We start from the raw sequence: 27,448 nt of genomic DNA on the forward strand, positions 1-27,448 counted from the left end.
AACACTGACTGACACAGCTAGTAGACATTAGCTTCGATACCTCCAAGACTCTATACCAATCAGCAGCAGTAACGATGACACGGCATCTGGATTTAATGAAGTCAACCGGAACTGACTAGGAGGCGTCAGCGTCACGTAGCAGTAAGTATAGTAACTTACTGCAGCAATTCACTGTCAATCGCGACACTGGGCCAATTCACTGTCAGATTCAGTTTTACCCTCTTGATATGCATGATCAGGACGCATCACAGGTTGGAACAAAAACGTGCACTGGTGTTAAGTATCATTTCCGATGAACAGTCAGATATGCACAAACGAAACATCTAGCCGTCCCACTCTACAGTAGGCATGATTCCCCATCACACAGAACCACACGCTGCCAGAAATAATTTTCTTCACACGATTATGACCAGCCTTGCAAACCATCTGCTCAGAACTTTACGCGCTTAATCTTCAGAGTGACATGTCCAATATATCAACCCGCTGCAAGGATGACGGAAAGTCAGAACGCACACTGGGCAATTGAAAGCGAGTGTGAAAAAATGGCGTACATAAGAAACACAGATATACCTTATCAACACAAGAACGCATTGCAGAACACCAGCAACACCAGTCCAGACAGATGGGCCCTTGTCTGTCAGCGCATCTTGCACCAATAAACCAACAGATCCAGCTAGGCAGACAAAAGAAACGACATATGCAACAAAAAGCCAGAGCTTCACTCTGCAAGTTAAGAAAACAATGTTAGAATACTTCACCGCAGCTAACTAGCTAAGAAATTAAGTGCTTGTGATATAACCCATGAGGAAGAATTTTTCAGACATGCAGCTCTTTTGATTAGGGATACTAACAAGGACCGTGTGAGCCTTAGCCCTTATTGAACCTCATCAAAATTGATGCAACCACACAGAACAATTAGGGATGCAAGTCTACTATTCTTGGGGTCATTGAGTCGACCAAACTCATTAAAAAGAACTAACCCAGATTTCAGAGCACCGGATGTGGGATATAAATGAACTGGCTAGCGGACCCACTACTATCCAATGGTGTCACCACTTGCATCACTACATCACTGAGCATAATGCTAGAAACTTGAGGCCCTTTTGGTAGAAAGTACAAACCAGGGGCAGAGCTAGAAAGGCTGCCTAGCCCAGGCTTAACCAATGGACAAGTGCTAAGTTGATTAAAGTTATGCTAAATGCTATTGCTTTGGGCCTAATTAGTATAGAGATTTATATGGGATAAATTGGGCTGGGCCCATGCTGCCGCACGCATAGCATGGGCCCTGGCTCCGCCCCTGGTACAAAAGTAGTTTGAGGTTTCTATTGCACAGAATAAATGATTGAAAAAAAATTGAAATCCCTACCTCCCCTCATGAACTGAGACAGATGAAACTTCAGCTAAGTGGTTCAGGTCCTTGCCACGGGATGTAACGATGGAATGACAAGTCTAGGCAACTCAAGTTGACGATTCAAAGTTGAAACTTTAACATGCATTCTTTCAAGTTCCATTGAAATGGTTTAGCAAATTCTGGTATTGGTCTTGACAGGAATGATTGCATGGGAGTATGGGACTTACAATTATGGCTTATCGTGCAAGACATGTTTTGAGTTAAACTAAATAGTCTTTTTGTCTGCCCACATATGAATTTCTACCAACAGCATTTCCTTATTTTGGTTCTCTTTTTTAGATCATTGAAATATTGCATAAATTCAACAGAATTTGAGTTTACAAACTTTATGTTGTTGCAGGCATCTTTGAAATCTACAGGACCACAGAATATTGGTGAAGCCTTAAAAAAAGGATCAGCTGCATGTAACACTGGAACCTATGCTACCCTTAAAATGTAGATAAACTGGATTAATTGATAAAACAACCAAAAGAGAAGTGAACTAGTTGACTTAGTTGTCTAAATAGTAAGTAGTCGGTAACATAGAAAACATTATTAGGACTTCTCTAACCCACTTAACTTCTAATCAGATTGATGAACCTCTTCATAATAAAATCAGCTTTAGGGACGATTTGCGAATCAGACTAGACTCAACATGCGACGGTTTTTTCTTCACCTCTTCCGGATAAATGAATAACAGAGTTACATAAGTGGGAAGGTAGTTATTAAAAACATGTTGTTGGACTCAGAATGTAACAGCTCAACAGGAAGTTGGAAGCCTCCTTATAATTTTACAAACTATTTTCAACTTATAGCCACATTAGTGGCAACTTAGGCTGATGAAAAATTAATGAAATTCACTAATTTTGATAATTGGAAGCAAGGATATCGTATGTGATATTAAAAGCAATCAACAGGTTGGATGTTATTGTTATAGGGTTTATATACATCACAAGAAAACAGAGTGACGAAAATTTCAGAATACCCAAGAAAAAAAAGGAAGGGTAGATACGAGCCATCATATCTAACAATAGCATGACATGGGAGTAATCAGTTGCACATTTCTGTTCTTTCAAAAAAAAAAGGTTTCATATTTCTGTTTAGCAGGAAGCCAGTGCATTTCGTTGTGGAGTGAACTATTTATAAGTTCATTCTACACAATTTAAGAACTTCTTAAATCATGTGCAACTAACTAAATTCCAAATCCCTTCGAAAATGCATCATGACAATCAGGGTTCACTCGTATTATCTGAATTTCAATTGCTCGACGCCCTAAACTTATTCATAAATTGGATCAATCCATGCCAAATCGACCAGTAAGCTCACCTCCACTCGGAATCGTCCCCGTAGGGCGAGTAATAGTCGTATCCGATCTCATCCTTGTTCACGCAGTTGAACATGAGCGCCGCCAGCGACGCGAAGATCCCTGCAGAACGCCCGCAACCAACGAATCACACCCATCAACTCCAATCCCAAATACGAGTACCTCACATACAAAGGGGGGCTGCTTCACCAAGACCGAATCTTAGGGCTCCTGCTCTCACCTGGGAGGTAGTGGAGGAAGGAGACCGGGACGGCGCTGCAGACGACGGCGTCCACCCAGAACCACCATCCAGCCCCGAAGACGGCCCCGGCCACGCCTGGCCCGATGATCCCCCACAGCAGCGCAAGGTTCTCCATGGCCGCGACCTCTCCTCACCAACTCCTCCCACCAAGCAATCTCCTTGCTTGCTCCTTTCCCCGTTTTTTTGCCGAATTATTTTTTCCAAGTGGAGCCTGGAGTTGGGTGGAGAGCCTTCCTGTTCGGGGCCGAGACGAGACTGGGACAAAATCTGCAGCCCAATAAGAGCCCAACTCGGAATTTCCCTGGGCCCATTGTGATTGTCATATTTATGGGCCTAACGGATCGCGAGTTGTGGGATGGACCGACCGGGGGTGGGGGGCGGGCCTTCGGCGATTCGCATTGGGGGATTTTCTATTTTTTGATAATCTCATGGGGGGAAGTTAGTTGGTGCGGCTGTAAGAATAGTCAGCCGATGGCGCGAGGTGGCGCGTGGATGGCGGCGGCGGCGGCGGTGTGGTGGATGGCGGCGGGGGCGGGGGCAGTGTGGCTGGAGATTGCGCCTTCGGTGACCAAGTGCGTCTCGGAGGAGATCCAGTCCAACGTCGTCGTCATCGGCGACTACTCCGTCCTGTACGAGCACCACCACGCCCACCCAACCGTCGCCGTCAAGGTAACCAATCGTTTGGGTCGGATCAGGATTGATCGGGGCATTACAATGTGGGGAGTGATACGGCAAAATTAGTGTGTCCCACTCCGGGTAAACCGTGAGGATTGGTTGGAGAATTACGACTCCAAGCCGAATTAGATTTTTTTTTTCTGTGCTTGTGTCTGTACACTGGAAATGAACGGGAAATGAATTGTATATAGGTCTTACTCAACTGATTGATATGTGGATTCTTTGATGTCATGGAATGCATTAGTTACCAAATAGTAGTAAAAATGAATCGCGACCTGTCCGCATTGTACATATGATTAGGCATTGGCATATGGATGGTCATTGAGGTAAACAGTATACATCCATTCATTGATGCTGCTCGTGGTTTGTGGGCGTGCAACAGGAAAAAAAAAGGTTCATTTGAAAATCATTCTGCTAGCTGAAATGGATGAAAAAATTCATAAACAATCGTTGGAGTGAAGAACTGACAATAATAAGTCTGATTTATTTTGGGGTCCTCGGGTATCCTTACCATAGATTCAGTCAGCATGGTCCTGAAGTAGGACAAGAAGTTGATCCTGCCGATTCTATCTGCTAATTTGCACATAGTACTATGGTAGTACCCTCCCTCCGTCCAGGTTTGATCGGCGCCTTTGGAAAAATGTGAATTCTAGTAATGATCCTCGCCTAAGCCTCTGCGTCTCAGACGGAGCGCGTGCCGCTTTGGTTGCATACTTGCATGGGCGTGTGCAGTCTTTGATTAGTAGCGAGTAAATTTTTTGAACTAAAAAGCGAGTAAATTTTTTGAACTAAAAAGCGAGTAAATTTGTCCTTTTCACTTTATTGACAACAAAGTATTGTTACTGGAAAGGGAGCTGGAGATTAACTGCGAGTTGTCTGATTGCAGATTGTTTCTTTTGGACCTTTTCTGTTGTACTAACGTGTGTTACATTTCTGATGGGAATTATTCTCAGGTTACATCCCCTTTTGGAGACATTGTGCATAAGAAAGAAAATGTTTCAATGGACCAGTTTGCATTTACCACAGCAGAAGCTGGAAACTACCTGGCTTGCTTTTGGGCTGATGGAGAGGACAGGGGATTAGTGGTAAAATTAAATCTTGACTGGAAAATTGGGATTGCTGCTAAAGACTGGGATTCTCTTGCTAAAAAGGAAAAGATTGAGGTGAAGTACATGCAAATGTCAAATGTGGTGTTATACCATTATTTTATTGATTTTATACCATCGGTTATTGTTTTTATTTCCTCCACTAACATCGAGTTTTGCAATCAGGGAGTCGAGCTAGAGTTGCTCAAGCTTGAAATAGCTGTCCAATCAATCCACGAAAACCTGCTTCTGCTCAGATCCAAGTCTGTGCACTTCTTTTTAGCTTCATCTTTCAGTTATCCGTGTACCTGAATGGTACCCCAGTGCATAGCGATCTATTTAACCAAATTGTTCTCGGTGCAGAGAAGCTAACATGAGAGATGTCAGTGAGAAGACAAATGCTAGGGTCACGTGGTTGAGCGTGCTGTCTCTTAGCGTTTGCGTCGCAGTCTCTGTTTTACAGCTGTGGCATCTACAAGAGTACTTCCGTAAGAAGAAGCTCATCTAAGTGACGTTCGTGATGTAGTCCTCTGCAATAAGCGTACTGTTATGTTTCATTCTGGGAATATGAGAGGCGATACTTTTGCTATCACGAGTGAAGCAATTTTGTAAATAAACTGGTAACATTTCATAGCCTGGAATCCAAGTTCAGGATGGCATCAGACTGCTGGTTTTCATGTTCAACTCACTCGTGCAGCATGCGAAGTAGTATTTGCTTCCATGGACAGGTCAAGGTCTCCTCTGTGCCAACTTCATGAGGCGGCTGACCCTCTTGCCACAGCCACAAGAAAATCTCTGTAATCACTCTGAGGCAAGCTTTCGCGGATGAAGTCTGCAAGGTTCCTCCCGTAGCAGCTCTTGAACGCTGATCTGATCTCATCTATACCGACGTCGTCGCTGCCCAAGATGGCCCTTGTTACCAACCTTTTATCAGTTGCTGCGCATTGCATGCTTCTCTGCAGTAACTGGAAAGACCAAGAACAGAAGAATGAGTCAGATGAGATATGTATAAGGACTATAAACCGTCTGCTTGTGATACTCAATCAACTGTTTGGTTCTTCAGGGGAAAAAAGAAAGGTACTGAATCAAACTGTTTGTATCACCTTGGAGTAATACTTGGAAGGACTGTAGATGCACTTGACAACAGCTCTCAGAGCTTCTTCAAACTCACCTGAGCCGTTCGTCTTCAGAGCCTGCATACACAGACGTTGTTGCAAGATATCCTTAGAACAGAGTCATTGAGCAGGGATGCCATGAAGCAGTTGATGGGTTTACTTGCCTTGGTGTAGTCATTCCCATATATGTGCTTGTAGCTGCAGAACGCCAGCCTGAGCTGCGGGATGCTCCTCTTGCTGAACATCTCGAGGATCACGGCCTCGTCGACGACCGACCCCGCGCTGCCGTTCTTGGTGTCGTGCAGCCTCCTCGCGTCGCATTTGGCAATGTGCTGGCTGGGCTCGTCGTGGTGCGACTTGCGGGAGGCCGCAAGAGCCACCAGCAGCTGCCCAGATCGTCAAGAAACAGCAATGTTAGTAGAAGTGAGGAGTTTCAGTTGGCTGACACCATGGCAGCAGATTGATCAACCGAAGAAGAATGAGAGAAGGCGGCTAACACCATGTACCCTCTGGTAAGGCTGCGACGGCTCGGTGACCATGTCCTGGTCCAGGTTCCTCCTGAACCTGGCCAGGTAGGCCTGCTTGGTGAAGAAGAGCTGGTCCTGCTTCCGGCGCGTGAAGACCTCAACGAGGGCGCGGTAGCCGGCCACGGTGGCTCCGCCCTCCACCGCCTCCCGCGCCACGACCGCGTCCCGCTCCGCCGGCTCCAGCGCCCACAGATAGAGCACCTTGCGGAGCTGCGAGAAGAAGAAAAAGAAACGAGTGAGGAACTCGACCGCCGCAAGCCCGCGACGGCTGAGACGCCCCGCCCACGGCGCCTTTTACCTCGTCCTCCTGGCCGGAGCCGGCCGCTAGGAGGCCCCTCTGCAGCGCCGCGGCGAGGTCCTCGCCGAACGACGCGCGGTAGGCCGCCCTGATCTGCTGCCTCTCGGCGGGGCTCCGCGGGGCCAGGAGGAGGCCGAGGCGCCGCGGGTGGCCGCACGCGCCGCGGATCTCCCCGCACGCTTCCTCCAACCCCGCAGACGCCATGGCCGCCGCCCCGAGTGAAGTGTTCGATGCAGAGAACTCGGTTCGCCTCGCGCACCACGGCCGTTAAATACCGGGCATTGCTCGTGGTTTCCTTTCTCTTCTCTTAAAGGAGGGAGAAAGCTAAATCGAATGGCGAGAGAGGAAGGGAATGGAAACGTGATGAGGGAGCAGGGTTTTCAGAGATGCTGATCTCGGGATCAGCCCCTTTCAGCTTCTCGTAATCCTCTCTGGATGCAAATGAATCGCGTAGTACTCTAGTAGATCCAAGTACGACGTTTAGGATGGCGATCTTTATCGTACGGTTCCGGATAAACGTGGCAAGGAATAAGAGGAGCATTTTTGCAGGCGGTTCACGTTCACAGGAGCAAGGATTTGTGGCTGCCAGGCGGAAAAAGATCCTGCTCGTCTGCTCCCTGCTCGCCAAGCGCTACCCGACGACGCGCGCTGCGCTGCAAAGGCAGCAGCCCACTGAACTGCGAAAAGGGAAGGGGATCCATAAAGCTGGCCACTTTCCGAGGGGAGTTCACACTACATGCACCTACTTTTGCGGCCGGGTGGTGCCGTCTGCCGTGGTGGTGCGCGAGTGGCGCCCCCGTTCGTGGGTTCCCAGTCGACTCCGAGTCAAGCCAGCGCTGCGCCCGCCTCTGGACGGTGGCTTTGCCTGCCTTCTGCTGCTGGCTGGCCTGGACCCCCGTTCCGTCTCCCACTTTTACCCAGCCGAGAGATGACAGATGAATCGTCCGGAGCCCGGCGGCGGCGACCGGCGAGCTTTCCTGGCCGAGCCTTTTCGGTGTCTGTGCGCGGTGCGTTGGTGCTTGTTCTTTCTTCTTTCCTTCGGTATTCAGCTGGGGATACGCGGATGGCACGGATGCTCATGTGTCGACCAATGACACGCTGCGGCATTGTTCAAGATCGAGACGTCAGACGTGAGTGGGCTGGGTGCCAGGGTGAGACACCAGGATGTGCGTTCGGCTTGGTTCGGTTGGCCTCGTCGCCTCACCACTCGGCCTTGCTTTCCTTTTGGGCGTGTCGTGTTCTTGCGGAACCGAAGTGGCTAGCTTGGCTTGGTCGCAGCGTGCGCCTGCTGGCCGGCACGCTGCGGCTTCCCCTGCTCAGCTCCGCGGGGATCACGCGAGGCCGCGAGGCCTTTCGGTTGCACCTGCGCGCGGGGTGGGGTACGTGACACAGCAGTGAGCCAGTGACGGCGTGGTGGAAATCGACGACTACGAGCGCGCACGGGCGGGGCCGGGGCAGGGCGGACGAGGGCGCGCGGCGAGCTGGTTCTGGCGGTGGCTGCCGCGCGAGGCGCGACCGAAGCGTGCGCATCCCGAGTGGAAGGCCAAGGCCTCACGCAAAGCTGCTGGGCGCAGGCCCGATGCAGGCTCCGAGAGGAATCAAACAGGAGCGGCGCAGGCCGCGTCCCGCCAACCTCGTCGCGCGCTTCGTGACGGTGTGCAGGGCCGAGGCCCCGAATTAATTCTGGATCGGGCCCAATAAAGGCAATACCAGCAGCCTGCAGCAGGGACTGTAAAAACGCCGAAGTGAACAACCGCACCACGCACACCCAGCACACACCGATGAAGCCACAAGTCTGACCATAAGAACCGTGAAAAAGGAACACACAATTTTTTTTTTACCTGCAACATCACAGATTCACAGCACATGTACACAGAATCTTATAGAGCCGGAAACTCGCGAGGTTTTCAGGCCCGCAGTGCAAGAGACGCAGAGCTCAAATGCTCCTTTCAGCAGTTGCTATATACTTGCATATATAGGAGGTACTTATCATTTCTAGCTTGCGAATTGCAAGGCGTTACACTTTCGACAGGTGCTCCAAACAAGCACGTGCCAACGGGGAATAAACCAATCGGTCAGCCAAAGGGAATTTACAGACAACACTCAGGGAAACAAATTATTCCGAGAGCAACAAAAAGAACTGGAGCTCGGCTCATCAGTGGAGCGAGCTCCATGGAATTGTTATTGTAAGCATCGTCTCTCCAGCGTCGCTGGAGCAAACTAGCTAGGTATCAGGATGGCACCGCATGGCGCGCTGCATCGGGCTCGTACTCGTGGATCGTGTCGGTTATCTTGGACGGCGGCCAGTACCGGAGCAGAGATCTCCCGACGATGTTCCTTACTGGGAGCGGACCCCTGAAACGCCAGCCATTCGGAACAAATCAGACATGTGTTCTATCCAATGAGATCCTGTGCAGAAGATTTGAGTTGGGTTGCAACATACCAGATGTGGGAATCAAAGCTGTTGTTGCGGTTGTCTCCCAGCACGAACACGTAACCTTCGGGTACAAGCTGCAACGACGACCAACGCAAATGAGAAGAGTTAGTACCCTGACACAACAAGATGAACAACCATGCTAAGAGTAAGGCGACCCGCTAACAAGTATGTCTAAGGGAACACAAAACTCTTCTGACACTGGAAATGCAGCCAATATAATTGATACTTCTGAATCACGCACAATCCGAATCTCGCAATTCGATGACTTAGTTGAGCAAAATCAAGCATTTGGATCATAACATGCCTAAACCTAACCCAGTACGAAATCAAAACATGCAGGCAGAAATTCAATAGACGCAGCATGTAATGGAAGACAGAACGTATGACATACCACCGGTCCCAACTCGTAGTTGTGTGGCTCCAGCACAAAATCCTCATCCTGAACTACTCCATTAAGCAATAGCTTGCCATCGCGCACCTATTGGAGAGCCAAGCAAGATTATCAGAAGCGGTTACAACTCAAGCAAAAAGAATCAAATTGTTTGCAGCATAATAACATCAGAAAATAAACAGAAGGCTGCACTACCATTGGGATAAAAGCTTACTTCGACGTAGTCTCCTCCCTTGGCCACAACTCTCTTGATGAAAACATCCCCTGAGCTGTAGCCGTAAGCCTGAAATGAACATATTGCACTTCACTGATTTAGACATAACATTCCCTGCATAAAGTATGAGCAAAACAACTTGAGAGGCCTGAAATCTCACCTGAAGAGCTGGGGGAGCCCGGAAGATTACAATGTCCAAAATTTCCGGTTCCCGGAATATGTACGAGACCTGCAGATCACAATAACACCAATCATTAGCAAACATAGAAATGACACGATACTGTAAAAACCAAAATGTTCATCATACAAAGCTCTACCTTCTCGGCAAGAATCCGATCGCCGACATCGAAGGTCGGGTACATGGACTTGGACGGGATGGACCTCGGCTCGGCCAGGGACGAGCCGTAGAGGAGTGGCACGGTCACAGCTGCAAACGCCGTCTTGGCGTCATCGGAGCAGGAGCTCATCCACCTCGACAGCCAGTTGCTCCTGCTCATCGCTGCACTAGCACCACTGCTCGTCGCAATTCCCGCAGGACCAGACGAGCCAGCACTGGAACTAGCACCACCAATCAACGCCTTCTTGGAGGGATGGGGAGGGGAAGAGGGCGCCGAAGACGACGAGGTGGCAAGGTCGCTGCAGGGGAGCCACTTCGACGTCTGCAGGAACGGGAGGAAGGACGTGGGGTTGAAGCCGAGGGAAATCGACGACGAGCCTGACAGAGACGCCGCCGATCCGGTGATCCCAGCCGCCGGCCCTATCCCTTGTGTGAGAACCGACAGCAGCCCCACGGCGAGAGACGGCGGCGGCGACTTGGACGTCAGGCACGCCCGCGTGAGCAGCAGCGAGTGAGCTCCGGCGGCGATTGCCTGGGGCTTGGGGTGGTTGTGGTCTCCGCCGTCATGGCGGTCGCTGCCGCTGCCGCGGCTGTGGTGCTGCTCGGGCTGGCGGGCGGAGGTGAAGATGCAGAATGGGCGCCAGGCGCCGTCGTGGACGAGGCGGCTGCCGGTGGCGAAGGCCGAGGCCGAGGAGAAGCGATGTCCGAGAGAGGCGGCGAGGTTCTGCGCCACGTAGCCGGAGTAGGACACGGTGATGCGGATCGCCATGGCGAGCAGGCAGAGGAGCCGTAGTGAGAACGAGAGGAGGCGGATGGGGCTGTCGAGGAAGCAAGCGGAGATCGGGGCGCGGGCGAGTTAGAAGCCGGCGACCATTCCGGAGGGCTGCAGGGGGTGAGGCTGCGTCGGGGAGGGCGAGGTGGGGGGTCTTCCGGCGAGCTACCTCGCCGGAAGACGAGGTCAACGGTGGCGGTCAAGGGGGGAGGCGGCGAGGTGAGGGCGAATTGGGGAGAGAAAGCGGGAGGGGGAGGAAAGAGGCGTGTCTTATAGACGCGTGGACGTTTACTTTTCTGAGGACGTGGAGGAATGGAGGCCCCCTGGATTTGGGAGGATTTTTTTTATGTGTTTCCCTTTCTCATGCAAAATTGGAATCATGTCTTCTTAGTTCTTACTAGCGAATTTTAGGGCAAAAAGGATACAACGATTCGGGCGAAATTTATGTGAAATCTTCCCAAATTTCAACATCTATCTATCTCAGATAAGCTATTTTCCCTCAAAATTAATACGTTTTAATCATTCCATGTTCCAAAATATCCATCGCCAAAGTTTCATAATTCATAATTTCACCATGAGTTTTGTAAAAAAAAAAAAAGATCATGGCATTTGTGTTTAGGTACATTACTCAAAAGAAAATTCCCTCTCAATTTTTCCTAATCCCTCTGTGACAAACTGACATTAGTGACTCACAAACGGCACCATCGCTACCAGGAAAAAGCGAGAGAAAGACTACAAAAAACGAGACTAACCCACAACCCTTCCCAACTGAAAAGCAAGCACAGACAAAACGGGCGTCCATACGAGCGTGCAGCACCGAGCCACGAACGCGACTCGGTTCACGCCCATCCCAGCACTGGTAGCACAAGCACAAACGGTGCCGGGTTGCTTCGGCGAAGCTTCCACTGCCCCAGCTTTACCAGACACGTCACTACGCAGTGACGGAATCAAAACCTCAAAAGGAGAATTTCAGAGCGGTCAGCGGCTAAAGAGAGTGATTTCAAAACGAAGTAACCAGAATCATCATTGGACTGCTGGGAACCTAGTCCATGCTCGTTCCAGATAAACAACTTGGTTCAAAGATTCAGATCAGGAAATGGTACAGGACAACTCATTCAGATAGGCAATATCCCTAGGTACGAAATGTTCAGGCACTTAAAATTTCATGCACACTGGCATGTGGGTCCATTGACGTCTACGCTGGACTTCCATGGTCCCTAACAACCACCAGCGACAATTGCCAAACAAAATGTCAAACGCTAAGCAATTGACTCTATAAAAAAACAAAGGACTCAATATTTTTTGGATATGATGTCTCCACTGTCGTAAGCACTTACGTTTCAGAGCAGGGATGCCACCAATCATACTCATGAGGCAGGGAAAAGGATAACATCCTGGACCTCTTGATATAAAGACAGGAGCTAGGAAGGAACCAGGAAGTATCGCAATCCGACGACGAATCGAAACGTGCTATAATCGGTGAACTGCTGTCTAAGCTATGGGTGTCAGTATGAAGTAACCTGAAGTCTAAAAAAAAAAAAGAATGATGATAAACTGGTAGAGATGAATCTGAAACTGATGCAGTAAGCTGGGATGAAAAAAAATCTAGAACCTGCATGGACGAAACTACTAGTGACATTCCGGATGACAGGTTCAACTCTTAAAAAGCGTTCATCGTTATGTGACCACACCCAGAACCCAGACAGGCACAAAACACGCATTTGTCAGGTGATGCGGCCACTAGCTGAAAGCAAAAAGGTCCAAAAATGCTAGATGCATCCAAGGATGATGTCGAAACTAGCTGTGTCTTGTGCATACTTCAAAACCATGTCATAGTTGAAACAGCAAAAAGTCGTGCTATCACCGTGATGAACCTTCAACCCTACTGCAATGCAATGCAATGCATAGCATGGCAGCTAGGGACAGTGACACATAAAGGGTTCTGTATAACCACATAAAAGACTCCATCAGAACTTGCTGGTATGCATTGATGTTTTGCTACACGTCTATATGGTTGATCATAGTGTTCAAGTTCTCCAAATTAGGACCAGCCTAATTTCAGGTGAACACAAACCACAAAGATTTTCATCACTCAACTGCCCAATCCAAAAAAAAGAAAAAAAAATACTACCCAGGCTACGAAAAACGGTAGACATGCTTAAAAATCAAGGCTTAAGCATAAAGATATCATCTGACTGGAAACCAATGTCATACATATTTGTAGATTACAGCCTCTTACCACTATAAAGGAAATCTTAAAGTTAGCGGTTTAGCAAGGAGTATTCTGGCAAGATTGAAGGACCAAAGGTACTAAGAACAGAGCAATAACAACTATTACAATAGTATCCAATAAAATGGATCTAATAGTAAGCATGCATCAAGATAAATTACTGGAAGGTCCACTAGAAATGTTGAAGAAGTTAATTACAAGTTTTGCATAAGACAGAGGAAAAGGAAACTGGGTCAAGAGGAGAAACAAGAGCACCCACATTTCACATTGGTTCAGTTACAGCTAGCGACGCCCCCGGGGCTTCGACCTCCCTTTCTGCACCATTGAAAACAGGTAAACATGGTAAGCTGAACAGGGAAGCTTAACAAAGTTATATTCATCTAAGGGCAACCATCTGAAAAATGTCATGTAAACTGATGTAAAATTTACTCACCGATGCACCACCGAAGCTGGAACCTGAAGCTGTTGCCCCACCTGAAAATACACCAGTGTGTCATGAAGGTGCACTTCGTCCTAATGTTGAGCAGTCTTTATAATGAAACATTGAAACATTGAACTAATTCCACCATAACATCGCTTGAGAAAGTATGTATAGTTGTATACCTCCAAATGGTGTAGAAAATAGTGATGTTCCACCCAAAGATGTGCTAGTCCCAAATCCAGGCGCTGGTGTTGATGCTAGTGTAGGAGTGGAGGCTGTTCCAAATGGCGTGGTCAATTGAGCTGATCCAGATGTACCAAAAAGGCCGCCTGACGGAGCTGGAGTTGTTGGAGTTGCAAAGAGACTAGACGAGGATGGCGCAGAAGCTGGAGTGATAAAAGCTGAAAAACCACTTGATGAAGTCACGGAAGAAGGAAAAGAAGATTGCTGTGGTTGGCTTCCTGCTGGTGCAGCAAGTTGTGTCGTGGGCTGTACAGGAGCAGGAGCAGGCAAATGCAAAGTTGGATGGACCCTTCTGGCAGCTGCTTCTTGTTTAGCTGCTTCTCTTCTGTTTGCCTCCAGAAATGGATCATTCCTCTTACCCATACGACGCTGTTCATTAAGATATTCAGTTTTCATTGATTCAACATACTGATGAAGATTTTCCACCTGAAAAATAGCAAAATAAGAGAACGGCTTAGGCTATACTGAGCCTGGTAAATGATAACTAAATAAATGTTCTCATTCTATTCACAGTATGTTGCTGTTGCTAAATGTTCGATCAGTTTAGAGCTTTACATTTGACTCATTATACGTAGATAATTGTTTTATTTTGAGAGGGTAGACAATAATTGTTGGATACCAGCATATCATGAGAGCGTCTTTCAAAAAAAAGGGAACCTGATATAGTTTTGGTATAACTTCCTTTTGAACAGAATATTACCTTAGAAGTAACATAGATGAAGTAGTCATGCACATTTGACATAACTTTTGGAAGAGACTCTAGAGAATCTGATGATCTTTTATTATTCTCCGTCTGAACCAGCTGCTCTAGCTCACTGATCCACTTGCAACACTCTGCTAGATAACACTCAAACCTATTGACAGTATGCTGCATAAAAACGGAAGGGCGCTTTGGGACTCCACTGTAGAAATATACCACTGGCTGATTGGGTGGAGCACCAGCAGAAGGATTTGAAGAACCACCATTTGCAACTCCAGCACCTGGACGGACGAAACTTGGCCTCAACATCATATATGACCTCATAGCAAATTCCGTATTCCACATCATTTCATTGACAACAGTCATCAACTCTTGAATAGAAGCCTTCTCCCTCTCCATCACAATGGTGGTCCCTCCAAGCTCCTGCTAGAACCAACAAATATTTACTCATGATTCATGAATTCAGGATCCTGCTAGATCAGACATCTACCAGGCTACCACTGTGGCATTACAATAGTATACGGAAGGAAATCTTCAGCGATAATATGTCAACGTCCAGGTACCCAACAAATGTCATTTTTCATACAGCAAGTCACGTTTCACCAAAGAAGCATATCAAAACATTCGAGGTGGATGTAAGCTCTAACTAAATAACCCCACGGTGATTTATTACTGCTCCATTAGGGAAAACTGTCCCAAATTATGAAGCTTCTCTTGTTACTAGCATAAGTTCAGTTGCAACATACTATGTTAGTAATTTGTTTTTGTTCAGGACATGACATACCATGATAACATTTAAACAACTTCTCATTAGGGACAAGCTTATATCTAATATATTCATATGATCAAATATTAGTGAATAATGGAAAAGAAAGGGGCTTTAGGGTTCTGAGGTTGTCGATGGTGAGGGGTCACAATACTTATTGTCCAACATACAGGTCTACCTCATGAATTTTCAAATGCTTAAAAGATCAATATGTGGCTCTTAGCTATTTGCAATGATATCGCAAATTCTAGAAAATATTCTCTACCCTTTCAGACTGCCTACTGGCAACATCATGAGTCAGACTATCAGTTAAGACTACAATAATCTTCTGGTTGTGGGCATGACAACAATAATCAATCCTGCAATAAATGCTAAGAAAAAACCCAAGAAAGTGAATATTGCGATGAATTTTTCTAACCTGAGCAATGTGACTCGCATCAAGCTCAAAATTAACATTCGAGATTGAGGAGTCATAAAGACGACTGCATTGATCCAACCTCTCACTCTCATCTTTGTACTCCCGTATCTTATCCCTGCAGAACCCGTTTACAAAAAACACTTTTTAGGAACCAACTTACACTAAACAATTCAAACATCAAATACTCCATAACTCCAACAGATAACGTGTGTGCAGAAACAGATGAAAATGAAACCAGACGAGGCTAAAACTCCTAGGATCAACAGATGAACATGAAATGAGACAGAGGCACACCCCGATTGGCAAATCAGATCATAGAGCACAAAAGGTGTATCTTGTTACCCAAAACAAAAGAAGCTCAAAACAGTGGACTGACAGCCAGAAATAGAAACTCTCTACAATACAAGTAAAAGAAAACCAGAAAGGTTATCCCCCAAAACAGTTAATTCAATCAAAAGTTTTTTTTAAAAAAATACTGCCTCCACTGGCAGAGAGACAGGTGCAATCACATTTTACCAGTTTGGCCAGGTACACCTGCATCACGCAAGGAAAACTACGGAAAAGGGGTAATTTTTGCTAATCAGATGGAGCAAATCTAGCTGCGGGCACAAATCGACAATGAAAGCTCCCATCTAAGCAAAGGTACGTCGTGCCCAAATAACCGGACTCTGTTATAAGAAAACAGGACAGGGGAAAGGAAACACTCAGACGAAGAACCCTACTCGATCTGGAGCAGCGCCTTCTGCGATTCGGCATGCAGCTCCTCCCACTTGGTGTTGTACACCGCGGGCTTCATATCCGTCGTGTACAGCATCAGCTTTTGCTGCTGTTGTTGCGGCTGCGGCTGCGGCTGCGCCGCCGGCGCCACCTGCTGCTGTGGCTGCTGCAGCTGCGGCTGCTGGAAGCTGAACTGGAACGGCGAGGGCGAGGAGGACGGCGCCTGCGTCGTGGCCGGGGCCGGCGTCTGGAAGGGGTTCGGCGCCGCTGGCGTCTGGAAGGGGTTCGACGCCGACGGCGTCTGGAACGGGTTCGACGCAGCCGGCGTCTGGAACGGATTTGACGCCGCCGGCGAGGCGAAGGAGAACGCCATTGCCGCGTGCGGCGGCGGAGGGCTCGGCTCCGGCGACGGCGACGCGGGGCTCCGGCAAGAGGACGGGAGGGCGGGGCCGCGGGGATGTTCCTGGGCTCTGGCTGGGCCGGGCGGGCTCCGCGAGCTCTTAAACCCTAGAAAAACGAAAAAGAGTGGAGCCGGAAACTGACGCCTTTGCCCCCTGGTGGACAAGAAGACTCGCAGGAGCAACTAGCAAGAGCATGCGGCGGGCATTATGGCTATGGAGAGGGGTATTTGCGGGAATCATTATTAGCTTTTGGAAAGGAGGGCGCAATGCGGTGACCGTGTGAGAGTCGGGGATGGACAGGGATTACGATCGGGTTGGGTCGGACCAGGAAGAGCGTGGTGGACTGCCTGGCGACGCAGTACGTTCATTTTGGAATGGGAAGCCTTTGCTAGTTTGCTACCAATCCACGACAGACCGTTGCAATGTGGCTGAAGAATGAAAAATGCTGACAGCATCCTGCCCCGAATTGAAATAGGGGGCGATTGGTTTGCTGATCGGGGGAGCAGGCTGAGCTACGACAGGCTCAAGTCATGCAACACCTTGATGTTTGGTTGTCTGAATTGATTTGTTCAGGTTGAGCACATTCTTTATTTGGCTGGTTACACTAATAAAGAATAAGTACTGAGATAATATTTATTTTATTTGAATTGACTACAAAGTACTTATTTATACCTGATTAAGCCTTAATTTACTTTAGAATGTACTAATATACCTTAAAATACATTAATTATTTACTAATACCATCATTAGCTGGCTAATGCCTGCATCCGCTCTGAAGAAACGTTTCATTCTCGTTTCTAGCGAGCCAGTCTCGCTGCCTCCCTTTGCACATCGTGGAACAGGCTCTACCCTTCACCCAGGTAACTAATCACGCAGCACCAGCACCTGCCGAGCTTGGGCCGAGCATATCCAGCAAACCAAACTCTCTACAACTTCCTTGAAAAAAAATGTTAAGACTTTCAGATGCTGCTGGAAACATTCGAGATTTCGAGATACTGGTGACAGTGTTGCTAGGAATATGGCCGTACTTTTTTGCATTTTGACCCTTTTTAAGAAAATTTACGTTTGGACTTTTAGGGGAAGTATTCTCAGTTTTGGACCTGGAGGTCGGCACCGTGACTCACGGCGCCGAGGTAACACGTCCCCAGTAAACGTGGCTGGAGCGGTGGCGTTGACATAGCATGGAGCTCGGCGCGAAGATACGTGGCGCTGGGTTCCCTGCCACGTGGGGTCTCTGGTTCCTCCTATCTATGCGCGCGCTCTCTCTCACTCCCTTCCGCCGTCTCTCTCTCGGTTCTCTCTCTCTTCTCTTAGCCCTCTCTCTTGAATCTCCGGCGCCGCCGCAGCTTCCCCTCACCGGCGCCCGCCTCCTCACCATCACCATCACCAACACCGCCTGCAAGCCTAGGGGCCGGGGCTCCGCTCCCGCGCCTCCACTCTGCTCGTCGCGGGGCCCTTGGCCACCCTCGGCGGGAAGGCCGCGCCCGCACCAGCGCCTCGGCCGCCTTCGTCCGGCACCCAGCAGGAGAAAGGAGGTAGAATTTTTGAAAGTAAGCTCGGCGCCATAGGCCATGGCGCCGAGTTCGACGCTGAGATCTATGATGTTGAGCTCAGCGCCATGGCCTATGGCGCCGAGCTGCCTGCCATATCAACGCCACGTTTACCATGGGGCTATCATCTCGGCGTCATGGCTTACGGCACCGAGATGCGACGCCATAGGTCATGGCACCGACCCCAGAGTCCAAACATGAAAATACTTCACCAAGGGGTCTAAATATGATTTTTTTTACAAAAAGGGTTAAAATGTAAAAAGGACGGGGAATATGGTGCTGAGCCCTGGACATTATAACATGACTAGGAAGCTATGAACTTACTGCCAGCACACGGAGAAACTCCACTGGTTCTGCCGGCTCTAGGCAAATGTGGTCCAAGTTGCAAGGCGTCAACACCATAGACATACTGAATTGCAACTCTGAATACGTGAAATTCAATACATCCAACAATGAGATAAATCCTACAAATTAAATTTAGAGATGAAGATCATAGAAACGTATTTGTACAACAGATCCACTTTCGACAGACGAGTGCTTTCCAATCGAGCCTCCAATATATTGTGCTGACATGCCTGCGATATATTTGCAACTTACCGTTGTCCCATGTATTGAAAAAAGCATCAGGTTACACATGCTCAAATATGTGACCCGCCCTTCTCATTATAGCAACAAGTTGGCTCTGTCCCCTCTTGTGCCCTCCAATATGTGACCCGCCCTTCTCATTATAGCAACAAGTTGGCTCTGTCTCCTCTTGTGCCCTTCAATGGCCATTCATAATCTCAGGAGTTTCAGGATGAAATTGTAGCTGCGGCTATGACACATATGTTCTGTTTTGTCTGCTTCTGCCATAGTGCACATGGCCCAAACTGCAGTGGTACATTCTGCAGGGCTTTTTCTGAGTCAGATTTTACTCCACCTAGCCTCCATTTTAGTATACCAGCTCTTTCAAACCTACAATATGAGATTATTATGGTACTATTAACTTGATGCAGCAATCAATGTCAATTCCCATGGTTGAAATAATGAAGAGAGCAAAACTTGATTTGATGATAACTAATTTACCATGAGTTGAGACATGTCAATTGTAGCAGCATACCAAAGGCAAATTTCAGCATCAGGGAGGGCATGTCAACACTTAGTAGCAGTATATGCGTCAATTGTAGCAGCACACCAAAGGTAAATTTCAGCATCAAGGAGGGCATGTCAACACTTAGTAGCAGTATACTGTGTGTTTTGTGCACTTGTCGAACATCAGCATACCCCTTGAAAAAAGTAGATTACGGTTCTCCAAATTCAAGTTATCCAACCAAGGTGACAGACAACCAGACCAATTGGGAACTGTCGCGAGTATGGGACCTCACATGATTCAAGGATATGCACATCAGGAATTCTGGGGAAAATAATATAAGAGAACAAATCAGATTTATTTACTGCCCGCGCAAGATATTTCACAAATATTCACAAATTTGTCATACAGGATATTTCAGACAAGTAAAATGTGCATGTTAAGTAGGGTACCTCATAAAAGCTCCACTTAATGGATCGATACTTCAGATTGTGTTGCATGTAGAGGATTGACATCAGAGCCTGTCAGCCTCAGCTTTGCATCTTTGAGCAACAGGTTTTAATCCCAAAAGATAAAACCTGCTGTTCACACATTGTTTACCATCTTGATTAGGAAGGCAGTCTCCAAGGCTAATTCCTTAGTCTGCAAATACTTGCTTTCTTCTACGACATCTGTAGTCAAATTGAGAATCACAGGCCTCTCTGGATCATATTGAGTAACTTCACGGACTTTTGCAACCCATTTAGCTGCTTCCCATACACCAAACCTATCATTTCAAATGTAACAAAAGTTTTAGTTCAAGTATTTGACTAAAAGTAGAAATTAAGTGCAATGCAACATAAGGGGGGAAAGGGACAAATTGTTTCTATTTGCACATATCTGGCATTAGAATATAGCAAAGAGTAAAGACTACAATGCTGGAATGTAGGAAACGATTAAAATGGTGGAAATTGCATGCTCCAGCCAACGAAGACCCAGGTCACAACTCACAAGAGAAGTAACTTAGTGCCCAGGAAACTGCAAGTCACATACCTTGTATTAAATGATGATGTCACAAACACAGCTGGGTAAGGAACATCCCTCTGAATGTTATCATAAGGAGAATACTTTCTGATTGCAAGGAACTCTTCATGGTCCACAGGGAACCCAAACTCTTCATAATCAATGGCTGTAAGAGGTAGAATAGGATGGAGAAGGGTGTTGCAAATATCCAAGAAAGGGACCTGGGGGGAAAATATGAATGTTGCGGTAATGCAATATCAGTACAAACATCAGATTTGATAATAGCACATCTTCAAGATTTCAGAGACGAAAACATAATCAATGTGGCAACTTCAATCTCAACGAAGAATCCAAGAGCACTAAGTTGCATATTGCTAATCTGCTACTTGGAATGATCATTAATCGCTTTTAACCATGGCTTTAATGACAAATACCAGCATAAAATAAACTAAATGCAGCCTCTAAGTCTGTAATGTGTGGCTGACTGATATAGCTTTTGTAGGAACTGTAACTTCAAAGACCAATAAGACACAAAAGGCACTACAGGAGTCAACTTTTGCAGTCATAGTGCAGCAGAGTTCTCAAGAAGATGCTTTGTTTTAGATTTACTGTGGATAATATGGAGTAAAATGCAATCGTGCAATGATCTTCCCAGAAAGTTTCCATATTTGCCGTGAGATATAGGAAACCTAATTCTGTGCTTTTTTCCCCTGAAGACAGTAAGACAAGATCCTAACTTACTTTGGAAAAAGGAAACACATAATTGATCAAACTGCACCAAAAGAAGGTTTTGCTGTCCCAGTCTCTTGACATGCTTGGTTTCATCTGAGGTTTCCACATCTTTATGTTTTTTTTAACAATTCAAGAGCAATTTTATGGGTAGTTGGGAACAGAGCATATCAGAGTGCTAATATTTTCCAGATGCGTCAATTGAGGAATGTCTAGGCAGCACACACAATCTTTAGTCTTCCAAATATACACATTTAATTACATCTCGTATACCTTCAAAACAGCAGCGCGAAACAAATCTGGGCGAGTATTAATTGCTGAAGCCACCAGAAGCCCTCCAGCACTATATCCCCATCCAGCAAGCTTATTTTCTTGTATGATACCCTTTTCAAGAAGAAACTCTCCACAAGAAACGAAATCACATGCAGAATTCATTTTTTTGGTCCGCGAACCTTCTTGGTGCCACTTCTTACCATAACCTCCACCTCCCCTGAAGAAAAATGCTTTAAGTAAATAATACTGCATACCATGAAAAATTCAAAAGGCAAATTCTAGAATTTTGTAAAAATGGCATATAAGCTACCATGAATCAACAAATATTTGAGCTCTTTCTAACATTTACATGTCATGTGCAGAAGTTATCCATGAAGAGGACGGAAAATTAATATGAATCTTCCCAAGTTTAGTTCAGAGTATCTTTTGAGCAAGGATTCTTTAGTTAGTTAAGAAATAAAGATAGTTAAATAGTAAATGCAAAAAAGTAGCCAAGTAGGCAAGACATACCTAACATCAGCATAGGCAATCACCCAACCACGGTCCAGTAAGCTCTTTAACTCACTCCGCCAACGTTTATCCAGAATCTCACCATAAGCACCATGTCCGTGAAGTAAGCCTGGATTTCCATCTTGCTTGTGCTTCCGTGAATATACTAAAGTCAGTGGAACCAAAACACCATCATTTGATGGAACATCGTAGTATTCACAAGCATAGTATTCAGAGAGCTCATTCCAACCACAATCTTCAAAATCTTCAGTTGGAAAATCAGCTGTATCTGAGGATAGCCTGCCTGTATTTGCAGCAAAAGCAGTACCATAAAGTGCTTTTGTTCGTTCATGAAGCATGTTTTGTTGTTGTACTATCTGCCACTTTCCATTCAATAAGTTGTAGTCAACAACAGCATCAGGCATCTGCAAAACGATAAACTTCCTGTCAAAAAGAAAATGCATTGAAAAACATGGATTTCATTATAGTTCCAGCAAACACAATGGAAAGACGAAAAGTTCAAATAAGAAAGTTGACACCAGCTGTAAAGCTATGAATACTAGTCTGATTGCAGCAAGTACCCAGATTGCAGAACGAGCGTGATTATAGTTACAATTGAATTACTGGTTCCATTAGACATTAGGGTAACATAGCAAACCAGAAACAGAACAGATTGCATTCTCAACTGGCATGTAACAGAAAAATGTGGGATCGCACAATGGATAATGAGTAAAGTTTTTTCCACATGGTTTTAACAGAATTACTGATAATATCATTAGTAAATGCATATGTTCATATAGGTTCGGCACCAGTAAGCATAAGTGAAAAATAAAGATACAAACATAATTGATACTTTAGGATCTCTTAGAGACAGTAAAGAAAACTACATATGTAATGCAGAACTGCACAAGCAGATTATCAAAAGAGATACCAAGTTGCTACCAATTCACGACGCTATAAGGACATGGCATCAGAATCCAAACATTGATACAATTAGTGTTGCAGGGTGACATTAATTGGGAAGCGCATAAAATGCAAAAAGATGAGGTAGCAGTAATATATGACACAAGTTATGATAGAGAAACATAGGAATACAGAGGAATAGCTTCTTCCATAACTACATCATTCATCCATAACGTTATTTTTACACTTTAACGACAACAGAACTCAAGCGAACCCAGAGATACTCCATTTCAATCATCCATGTAAATGATGAGGGCAATTAACGCAATAAAACAATGGAATGCACTTCAGGAATTCATACAAAAGAAAGAAGGAGAACAAGGCAGTACTATTGGACAAAAAGCACTCAAAAGTAGTACAAGTTAATTAATTCTACACTTGTTGAGAAAAGACTGAATCTCAAGACAGGAAGGCTACTAAAAGGATGGCAGAAAGGATTAAGAAAAACAGCAGATAAATATGCATACCACAGGTGACGATATTGTGAAACGCATTGTTGAGGAACAATAATCATAATTCGGCCCAGATACAATCTGACACACATCATTGGGAAGAGGCAGGTCAAATGGATGGAAATCTGATAGATGAGCAGGTACCTGACAAGTATAATGAACGAAGATATTTAAGCTATTCCATAATGGTACATGTTTTCGTAGAATCATGATTGCAAAATACATGTAACAAATAAAAGGAAGTTTTTCCAGCCAGATATGAGAATAGTTCTCAGATATCCAACAGGTGGAATAACTACGGAGCAAGTAAATTAACAGCAGGTCTTTACAATGTGCAAGACCATCAAGAATTTATAAATTTTCGCCATATAGTTCCCTCACAGATAAGGACAAACAATTCACTTACATTGATGCCTTCAGTTAGAGGCAAATTAACTGCACAAAGTCTAAGTTTACTGCCTTGTCTCAAAGTGAGCACCATATGAGTATCACAAAAATCAACATCTTCAAGAATGACACCAGGCTCCTCGATAAAAACATTCTGGTTCAAACATCAAAAGTGAGTAAAATAGAATGAACGAGGACACCTATCTGGACTTATTTTAAGCAGAATATATTCATACAGCAATTATAACCAAATCCTAACTAGCTTGGTTAAACATGTCGTGTTAATAATGCATTTGCCAAAAGAATATTAGAAGTACAACAATATTTTTCTTAGAACTGCTTACATATCTACAAAGGAAATGTATATCTAGAAAACAAGGATTCAGAAAACAGCATAACATAGCAGATAATTTATTTTAAACCTTCCAACTCTTAGGCCCAGGAGATTCCACATCAGACTGCATTACATAATGTGAATTAACAGGGACACCTTCTCTTGCAGCATCTGTAAATAAATAAAGGTGTCCACGATGATGTTCAACAATGCAATGAACTTGGGATTCCCCTTCCCATACAAGTTTCATTTGGGACAAGGGATCAGAGGATTTTATTAAATACACCTGAAAAGGAACAAACAGGCATGAGCAGCAACCGAAGGAAGAACTAATGGTAGCAGAGATAAGGTGTACAATAAACAGTACCTTTGAATGAATGTCTGAAAAGACATTTAATGTTATATACCGAAAATCCTTGGTATGCCTGATATTTAGAAAAATATTCTCATCAGGTTCTTCCAAAATGAGAATGTCATCCTTGTTGGATCCAATCATGCTGCAAAACAATCTAAAGAAAAAGAAAAATTAAAGTTCTACTGCAATAAAATAAAGCACAGGTGAGCTGTTCGAAGAAAGAAAAAGAAAAAAATCACTAACCGGTACGGCCTTCTTTCCTCATTTGTAACAACATAAACCAATGCTTTCCCATCCATAGCCCATGAAATATTTGATACCCGATCAGCGCGAGGCTTATCACAAAGTGTCCCTGTTACTAGGTCCCTGACCATTAAGGTGAAAGAGTCCTTATCTTTGTCATACATTGTGTATGCAATGAACCTGTGATCTGGAGATATTTCAGACAGCTCCTCATATGAGTATCCTACATGTCAATATTGGCATATAGCTTAATGATCTGTTCAATGATTAGAGAAAAAAATGGAAAAACTTTCTACATTCACAAAAATATAGTAGTGCATATCTATAGTGTACGGTGTTGAAAATGCATGCACCTAACACATACAAATCTTAGAGCAAGTTTTACAGATCACATATTCTGCATAAATTCTCTTATAACAGGAACATAGGCAAAATGTAAGGCAGAAAACACAGAGTAAGCGCACAAACACTCGCAGACAACAGTTCTACATTAGATAGGTACAAAATACTACATGATCGAGTGATAGATAAAAAATACGATAGCATTAGAAACGTACTTGAGGATAATGAGATAGTAACTATATTGTAGGACACATCAGCAGTGGCAAACAGCAAGCAAAGGACAAGCCCTCGAAAGGAACTGGAATTGTGGCAAAACTTGTCACGGTAGTTACCTCCGAATCGTTCGGCCTCCTTATTGTAGTCCACCAATTTTTGCTCGATGCGCTTCCCAGCCGTGAAGTCAAACCCAGCGGAGGGGTCGCTGTACGAGACGAACTCGCTGTGGAGCTTAGCGGAGCGGCGGCAGAGCACGGGGTACTGCTTGCCCTCGTCCGCGCGTCGGTAGTAAAGCCAGGGGCCCCAGCGGACGGGCGGGGTGCAGGAGTCCGAGGCGAGTCGGGAGGCCATCTCGAGCTGGAGCTTCCGGGCGAGGCGGTCGGCGCCGCAGGCGGCGAGGCAGGCCTCGGCGTACTTCTCCTCGGCCTCCATGTGGACGTCCATGTGGCGCATGGCGGCGGCGTCGGAGAGGGCGCCCATCCAGGCGTAGTTGTCGTGCCACGTCTCCCCGTGGATGGAGACGGGGTCCGGCTTCTGCGGCGGGCGCGGCGGGTTGGGGGGAGGGGGAGGGGGCGGTGGGGACGAGGGCTTGGACCGCCGGTGGGCGTACCGGCGGAGCAGTAGGCGCGGGAGGAGGTTGAGACGGCCGCGCATGCTCGACGCAGCCGGAATTGTCAATTGTCGGTGCTGTGGCGGCGGCCGGCGGGGGTGGAAACCGGACGCCGCATGAGGAGATTTAGGTGGGGTTTTGGCCTTGGCTCGCCGGATTCAGGCGAGGTGAGGTGAAATGGCGAGGATTTGGGCCACCAGAACGGCAGTTGGTTGGGCTTTTGGGCTGGTCACTGGAAAGTTCAAGACGTGATGAGCTACATGCAAAGGCCTTCTAATGGGAAAAATAGTTAAGCCTATTAAGCATCTCCAGAAATTCCCTAGAAAAAATGAAGGAATTACAAAGATATCTAAAATTATCTAAACAAAATATCTCTTAAAAATGTGATTAAAGGAGAAAATTGACAGGGCTTTTTCTGAATTAAATTTCCTTAGAGTTCTTTTTCTTCTCTCTAGCTCTAGTATTTAGGTGTATCATACTCCTCATCACGAATGACTAATGGTTTGGACACATTATGTTCAAAGCATAACTATATACCACGGTATTTTATAATATGTAGAATTGTACGATTGTAAGATCTGATGTAAATCTTTTCATAACATTGTCAGCATTCATACTAAAGACATAAAAAGAAATTTGGAATCAAAATCTAGAATGATGAACTATATACGAAAGAAAACATTACTTATTTATAATTGGAGGGGATAGTTTGGTTGACAAAAGAGTCCATTCGACTCTAATTTATACGCTAACAAATCATACTAGTGCATTATATAGTTCAATATTGCTCTCTCTTCTGACAACTACTAACAATTTATAAAAATTAATAAGAACAAGGTTACACGATCAAGTAATATTTATTTGGTTGAACTAGCCATTAGGGATTTGAATCCATACAACCATTGCAACACCATTGCAGCTGAATTAGAAAATAGTTATACATATTTAATGAGACTTGACTGTGTTTAGATCAATTCTAGATTATAAAAAGCTAGTGTTTGATGGGGTGGTTGGATCACACGAGATATTAGAAGCTGGGGATTGTAAAAACATGGATCACAATTTTGATGTTTTTACCACAAGTTTAATTGTAAAAGTTGAATTGTAATTGTCGGTGTTTAATCTCCAAGCCCACCGAGAGATACTCTATAGGTGGTAGATTGTAAGTGGGGTGACGACAAAATCAGGAACTCAAAGGTGCAAAGAACACGAAACTTTAGATAGGTTCGGGCTGCAATATGCTTAATACCTTACGTCCTGTTTGGAGGGGATCCCTGCCCACCCTTATATAGTCTGAGGGAACGGCGTTACATGGAAAACCTAGCCAAATACGAGCTTAGAAGAACCTACCCGATTACTACTCAGGTAGTTTCTTTCTGTTCCGACTAGTTCTACTCATATACGAGTAGTTCTGGGGTCGAATAGTTCTAGTGCAGGGTGTGGGTCGTGTCCCATCTCTTATTCTAGAATATATATGCCATGTGCGCAGTCTCGTGGTCCTAGTTTAAAAAAAATGTACTCGAGCTCTTCGTAGTCCTCAGATCTGATAAGCCCCCGATCTCTTCATAGTCGAGTACTGCAAGCTACCGAGTACTTCTGAAGGCTTCTTCAAGTTCTTCCGAACTCCATCTTGTAGGTGTCTTCCGAGCACTTTCTTGGTTGTATCGAAGCTGTGAGGTGCTCATGCCCCGAATAGTTTTCAAGTATTCTTTTATACGAGGTGCGATGAAAC

General features: G+C 45.6%; 5 protein-coding genes and 1 pseudogene across 7 annotated transcripts; 1 reads left to right on the top strand and 5 right to left on the bottom strand.

The window, feature by feature from the left end:
• Window positions 1-195: 195 nt before the first annotated feature.
• On the bottom strand, window positions 196-3,154 carry LOC112881600 (transmembrane protein 50 homolog). Its single transcript, XM_025946380.1, has 4 exons — window positions 2,935-3,154; window positions 2,717-2,816; window positions 571-723; window positions 196-483 (listed from the first exon to the last, which is right to left on the bottom strand). The coding sequence occupies exons 1-4, from the start codon at window positions 3,068-3,070 to the stop codon at window positions 447-449; spliced, it is 426 nt and encodes a 141-aa protein (XP_025802165.1). The 5' UTR covers window positions 3,071-3,154; the 3' UTR covers window positions 196-446.
• A 272-nt stretch (window positions 3,155-3,426) lies between these two features.
• On the top strand, window positions 3,427-5,240 carry LOC112881794 (transmembrane emp24 domain-containing protein p24delta3-like). The gene is made up of 4 exons (XM_025946660.1): window positions 3,427-3,624; window positions 4,584-4,793; window positions 4,902-4,978; window positions 5,079-5,240. The coding sequence occupies exons 1-4, from the start codon at window positions 3,427-3,429 to the stop codon at window positions 5,221-5,223; spliced, it is 630 nt and encodes a 209-aa protein (XP_025802445.1). The 3' UTR covers window positions 5,224-5,240.
• Window positions 5,241-5,246: 6 nt separating this feature from the next.
• On the bottom strand, window positions 5,247-7,146 carry LOC112881793 (annotated as a pseudogene).
• A 1,441-nt stretch (window positions 7,147-8,587) lies between these two features.
• On the bottom strand, window positions 8,588-11,057 carry LOC112883009 (thylakoidal processing peptidase 1, chloroplastic-like). Of its 2 annotated transcripts, none has more exons than XM_025948221.1 (6): window positions 10,015-11,056; window positions 9,858-9,926; window positions 9,698-9,766; window positions 9,484-9,570; window positions 9,099-9,166; window positions 8,588-9,010 (listed from the first exon to the last, which is right to left on the bottom strand). In XM_025948221.1, the coding sequence occupies exons 1-6, from the start codon at window positions 10,801-10,803 to the stop codon at window positions 8,887-8,889; spliced, it is 1,206 nt and encodes a 401-aa protein (XP_025804006.1). In that variant the 5' UTR covers window positions 10,804-11,056; the 3' UTR covers window positions 8,588-8,886. The 2 variants fall into 2 exon arrangements, 1 of the variants encoding a protein (XP_025804006.1); XR_003226744.1 differs by having other exon boundaries at window positions 8,845-9,010; window positions 9,679-9,766; window positions 10,015-11,057.
• A 1,921-nt stretch (window positions 11,058-12,978) lies between these two features.
• LOC112879554 (nuclear pore complex protein NUP58) lies at window positions 12,979-16,863 on the bottom strand. Its single transcript, XM_025943827.1, has 6 exons — window positions 16,307-16,863; window positions 15,585-15,699; window positions 14,401-14,823; window positions 13,640-14,126; window positions 13,470-13,510; window positions 12,979-13,351 (listed from the first exon to the last, which is right to left on the bottom strand). Exons 1-6 carry the CDS (start codon window positions 16,672-16,674, stop codon window positions 13,319-13,321), a joined length of 1,467 nt encoding a protein of 488 aa, XP_025799612.1. The 5' UTR covers window positions 16,675-16,863; the 3' UTR covers window positions 12,979-13,318.
• A 1,775-nt stretch (window positions 16,864-18,638) lies between these two features.
• Window positions 18,639-25,851, bottom strand: LOC112883431 (dipeptidyl aminopeptidase BI). 2 transcript variants are annotated; one of them, XM_025948727.1, is made up of 12 exons: window positions 25,223-25,851; window positions 24,549-24,771; window positions 24,318-24,459; window positions 24,039-24,236; window positions 23,636-23,770; window positions 23,245-23,373; window positions 21,836-22,239; window positions 21,326-21,542; window positions 20,354-20,544; window positions 19,774-20,087; window positions 19,352-19,645; window positions 18,639-19,206 (listed from the first exon to the last, which is right to left on the bottom strand). In XM_025948727.1, exons 1-10 carry the CDS (start codon window positions 25,758-25,760, stop codon window positions 19,907-19,909), a joined length of 2,358 nt encoding a protein of 785 aa, XP_025804512.1. In that variant the 5' UTR covers window positions 25,761-25,851; the 3' UTR covers window positions 18,639-19,206; window positions 19,352-19,645; window positions 19,774-19,906. The 2 variants fall into 2 exon arrangements, with proteins under 2 accessions (XP_025804512.1, XP_025804511.1); XM_025948726.1 differs by having other exon boundaries at window positions 19,318-19,645.
• Between the last annotated feature and the right edge of the window lie 1,597 nt (window positions 25,852-27,448).

This window comes from Panicum hallii, chromosome 2 (assembly GCF_002211085.1).
Source record: "Panicum hallii strain FIL2 chromosome 2, PHallii_v3.1, whole genome shotgun sequence".
NCBI lineage: Eukaryota > Viridiplantae > Streptophyta > Magnoliopsida > Poales > Poaceae > Panicum > Panicum hallii.

Bases quoted from the DNA above. Each gene is read 5' to 3' on its own strand.
- LOC112881794 (XM_025946660.1), top strand. From the start codon at position 3,427: ATGGCGCGAGGTGGCGCGTGGATGGCGGCGGCGGCGGCGGTGTGGTGG. The intron at 3,625-4,583 runs GTAACCAATCGT...AATTATTCTCAG, and splicing joins ACCCAACCGTCGCCGTCAAG to GTTACATCCCCTTTTGGAGA. The intron at 4,794-4,901 runs GTGAAGTACATG...TTTTGCAATCAG, and splicing joins CTAAAAAGGAAAAGATTGAG to GGAGTCGAGCTAGAGTTGCT.
- LOC112879554 (XM_025943827.1), bottom strand. From the start codon at position 16,674: ATGGCGTTCTCCTTCGCCTCGCCGGCGGCGTCAAATCCGTTCCAGACG. The intron at 15,700-16,306 runs GTAGGGTTCTTC...CGGGTTCTGCAG, and splicing joins AAGGCGCTGCTCCAGATCGA to GGATAAGATACGGGAGTACA. The intron at 13,352-13,469 runs GTGAGTAAATTT...TCAATGGTGCAG, and splicing joins CCAGCTTCGGTGGTGCATCG to AAAGGGAGGTCGAAGCCCCG.
- LOC112883431 (XM_025948727.1), bottom strand. From the start codon at position 25,760: ATGCGCGGCCGTCTCAACCTCCTCCCGCGCCTACTGCTCCGCCGGTAC. The intron at 23,771-24,038 runs GTTTAAAATAAA...TGTTTGAACCAG, and splicing joins CTGGGCCTAAGAGTTGGAAG to AATGTTTTTATCGAGGAGCC. The intron at 21,543-21,835 runs GTATGTCTTGCC...ATTTTTCTTCAG, and splicing joins ATTGCCTATGCTGATGTTAG to GGGAGGTGGAGGTTATGGTA.
- LOC112883009 (XM_025948221.1), bottom strand. From the start codon at position 10,803: ATGGCGATCCGCATCACCGTGTCCTACTCCGGCTACGTGGCGCAGAAC. The intron at 9,167-9,483 runs GTATGTCATACG...TCGTCGTTGCAG, and splicing joins ACTACGAGTTGGGACCGGTG to CTTGTACCCGAAGGTTACGT. The intron at 9,011-9,098 runs GTATGTTGCAAC...CTGGCGTTTCAG, and splicing joins AGCTTTGATTCCCACATCTG to GGGTCCGCTCCCAGTAAGGA.
- LOC112881600 (XM_025946380.1), bottom strand. From the start codon at position 3,070: ATGGAGAACCTTGCGCTGCTGTGGGGGATCATCGGGCCAGGCGTGGCC. The intron at 724-2,716 runs GTGAGCTTACTG...CTTAACTTGCAG, and splicing joins GGGGACGATTCCGAGTGGAG to AGTGAAGCTCTGGCTTTTTG. The intron at 484-570 runs GTATATCTGTGT...TCATCCTTGCAG, and splicing joins TGCGTTCTTGTGTTGATAAG to CGGGTTGATATATTGGACAT.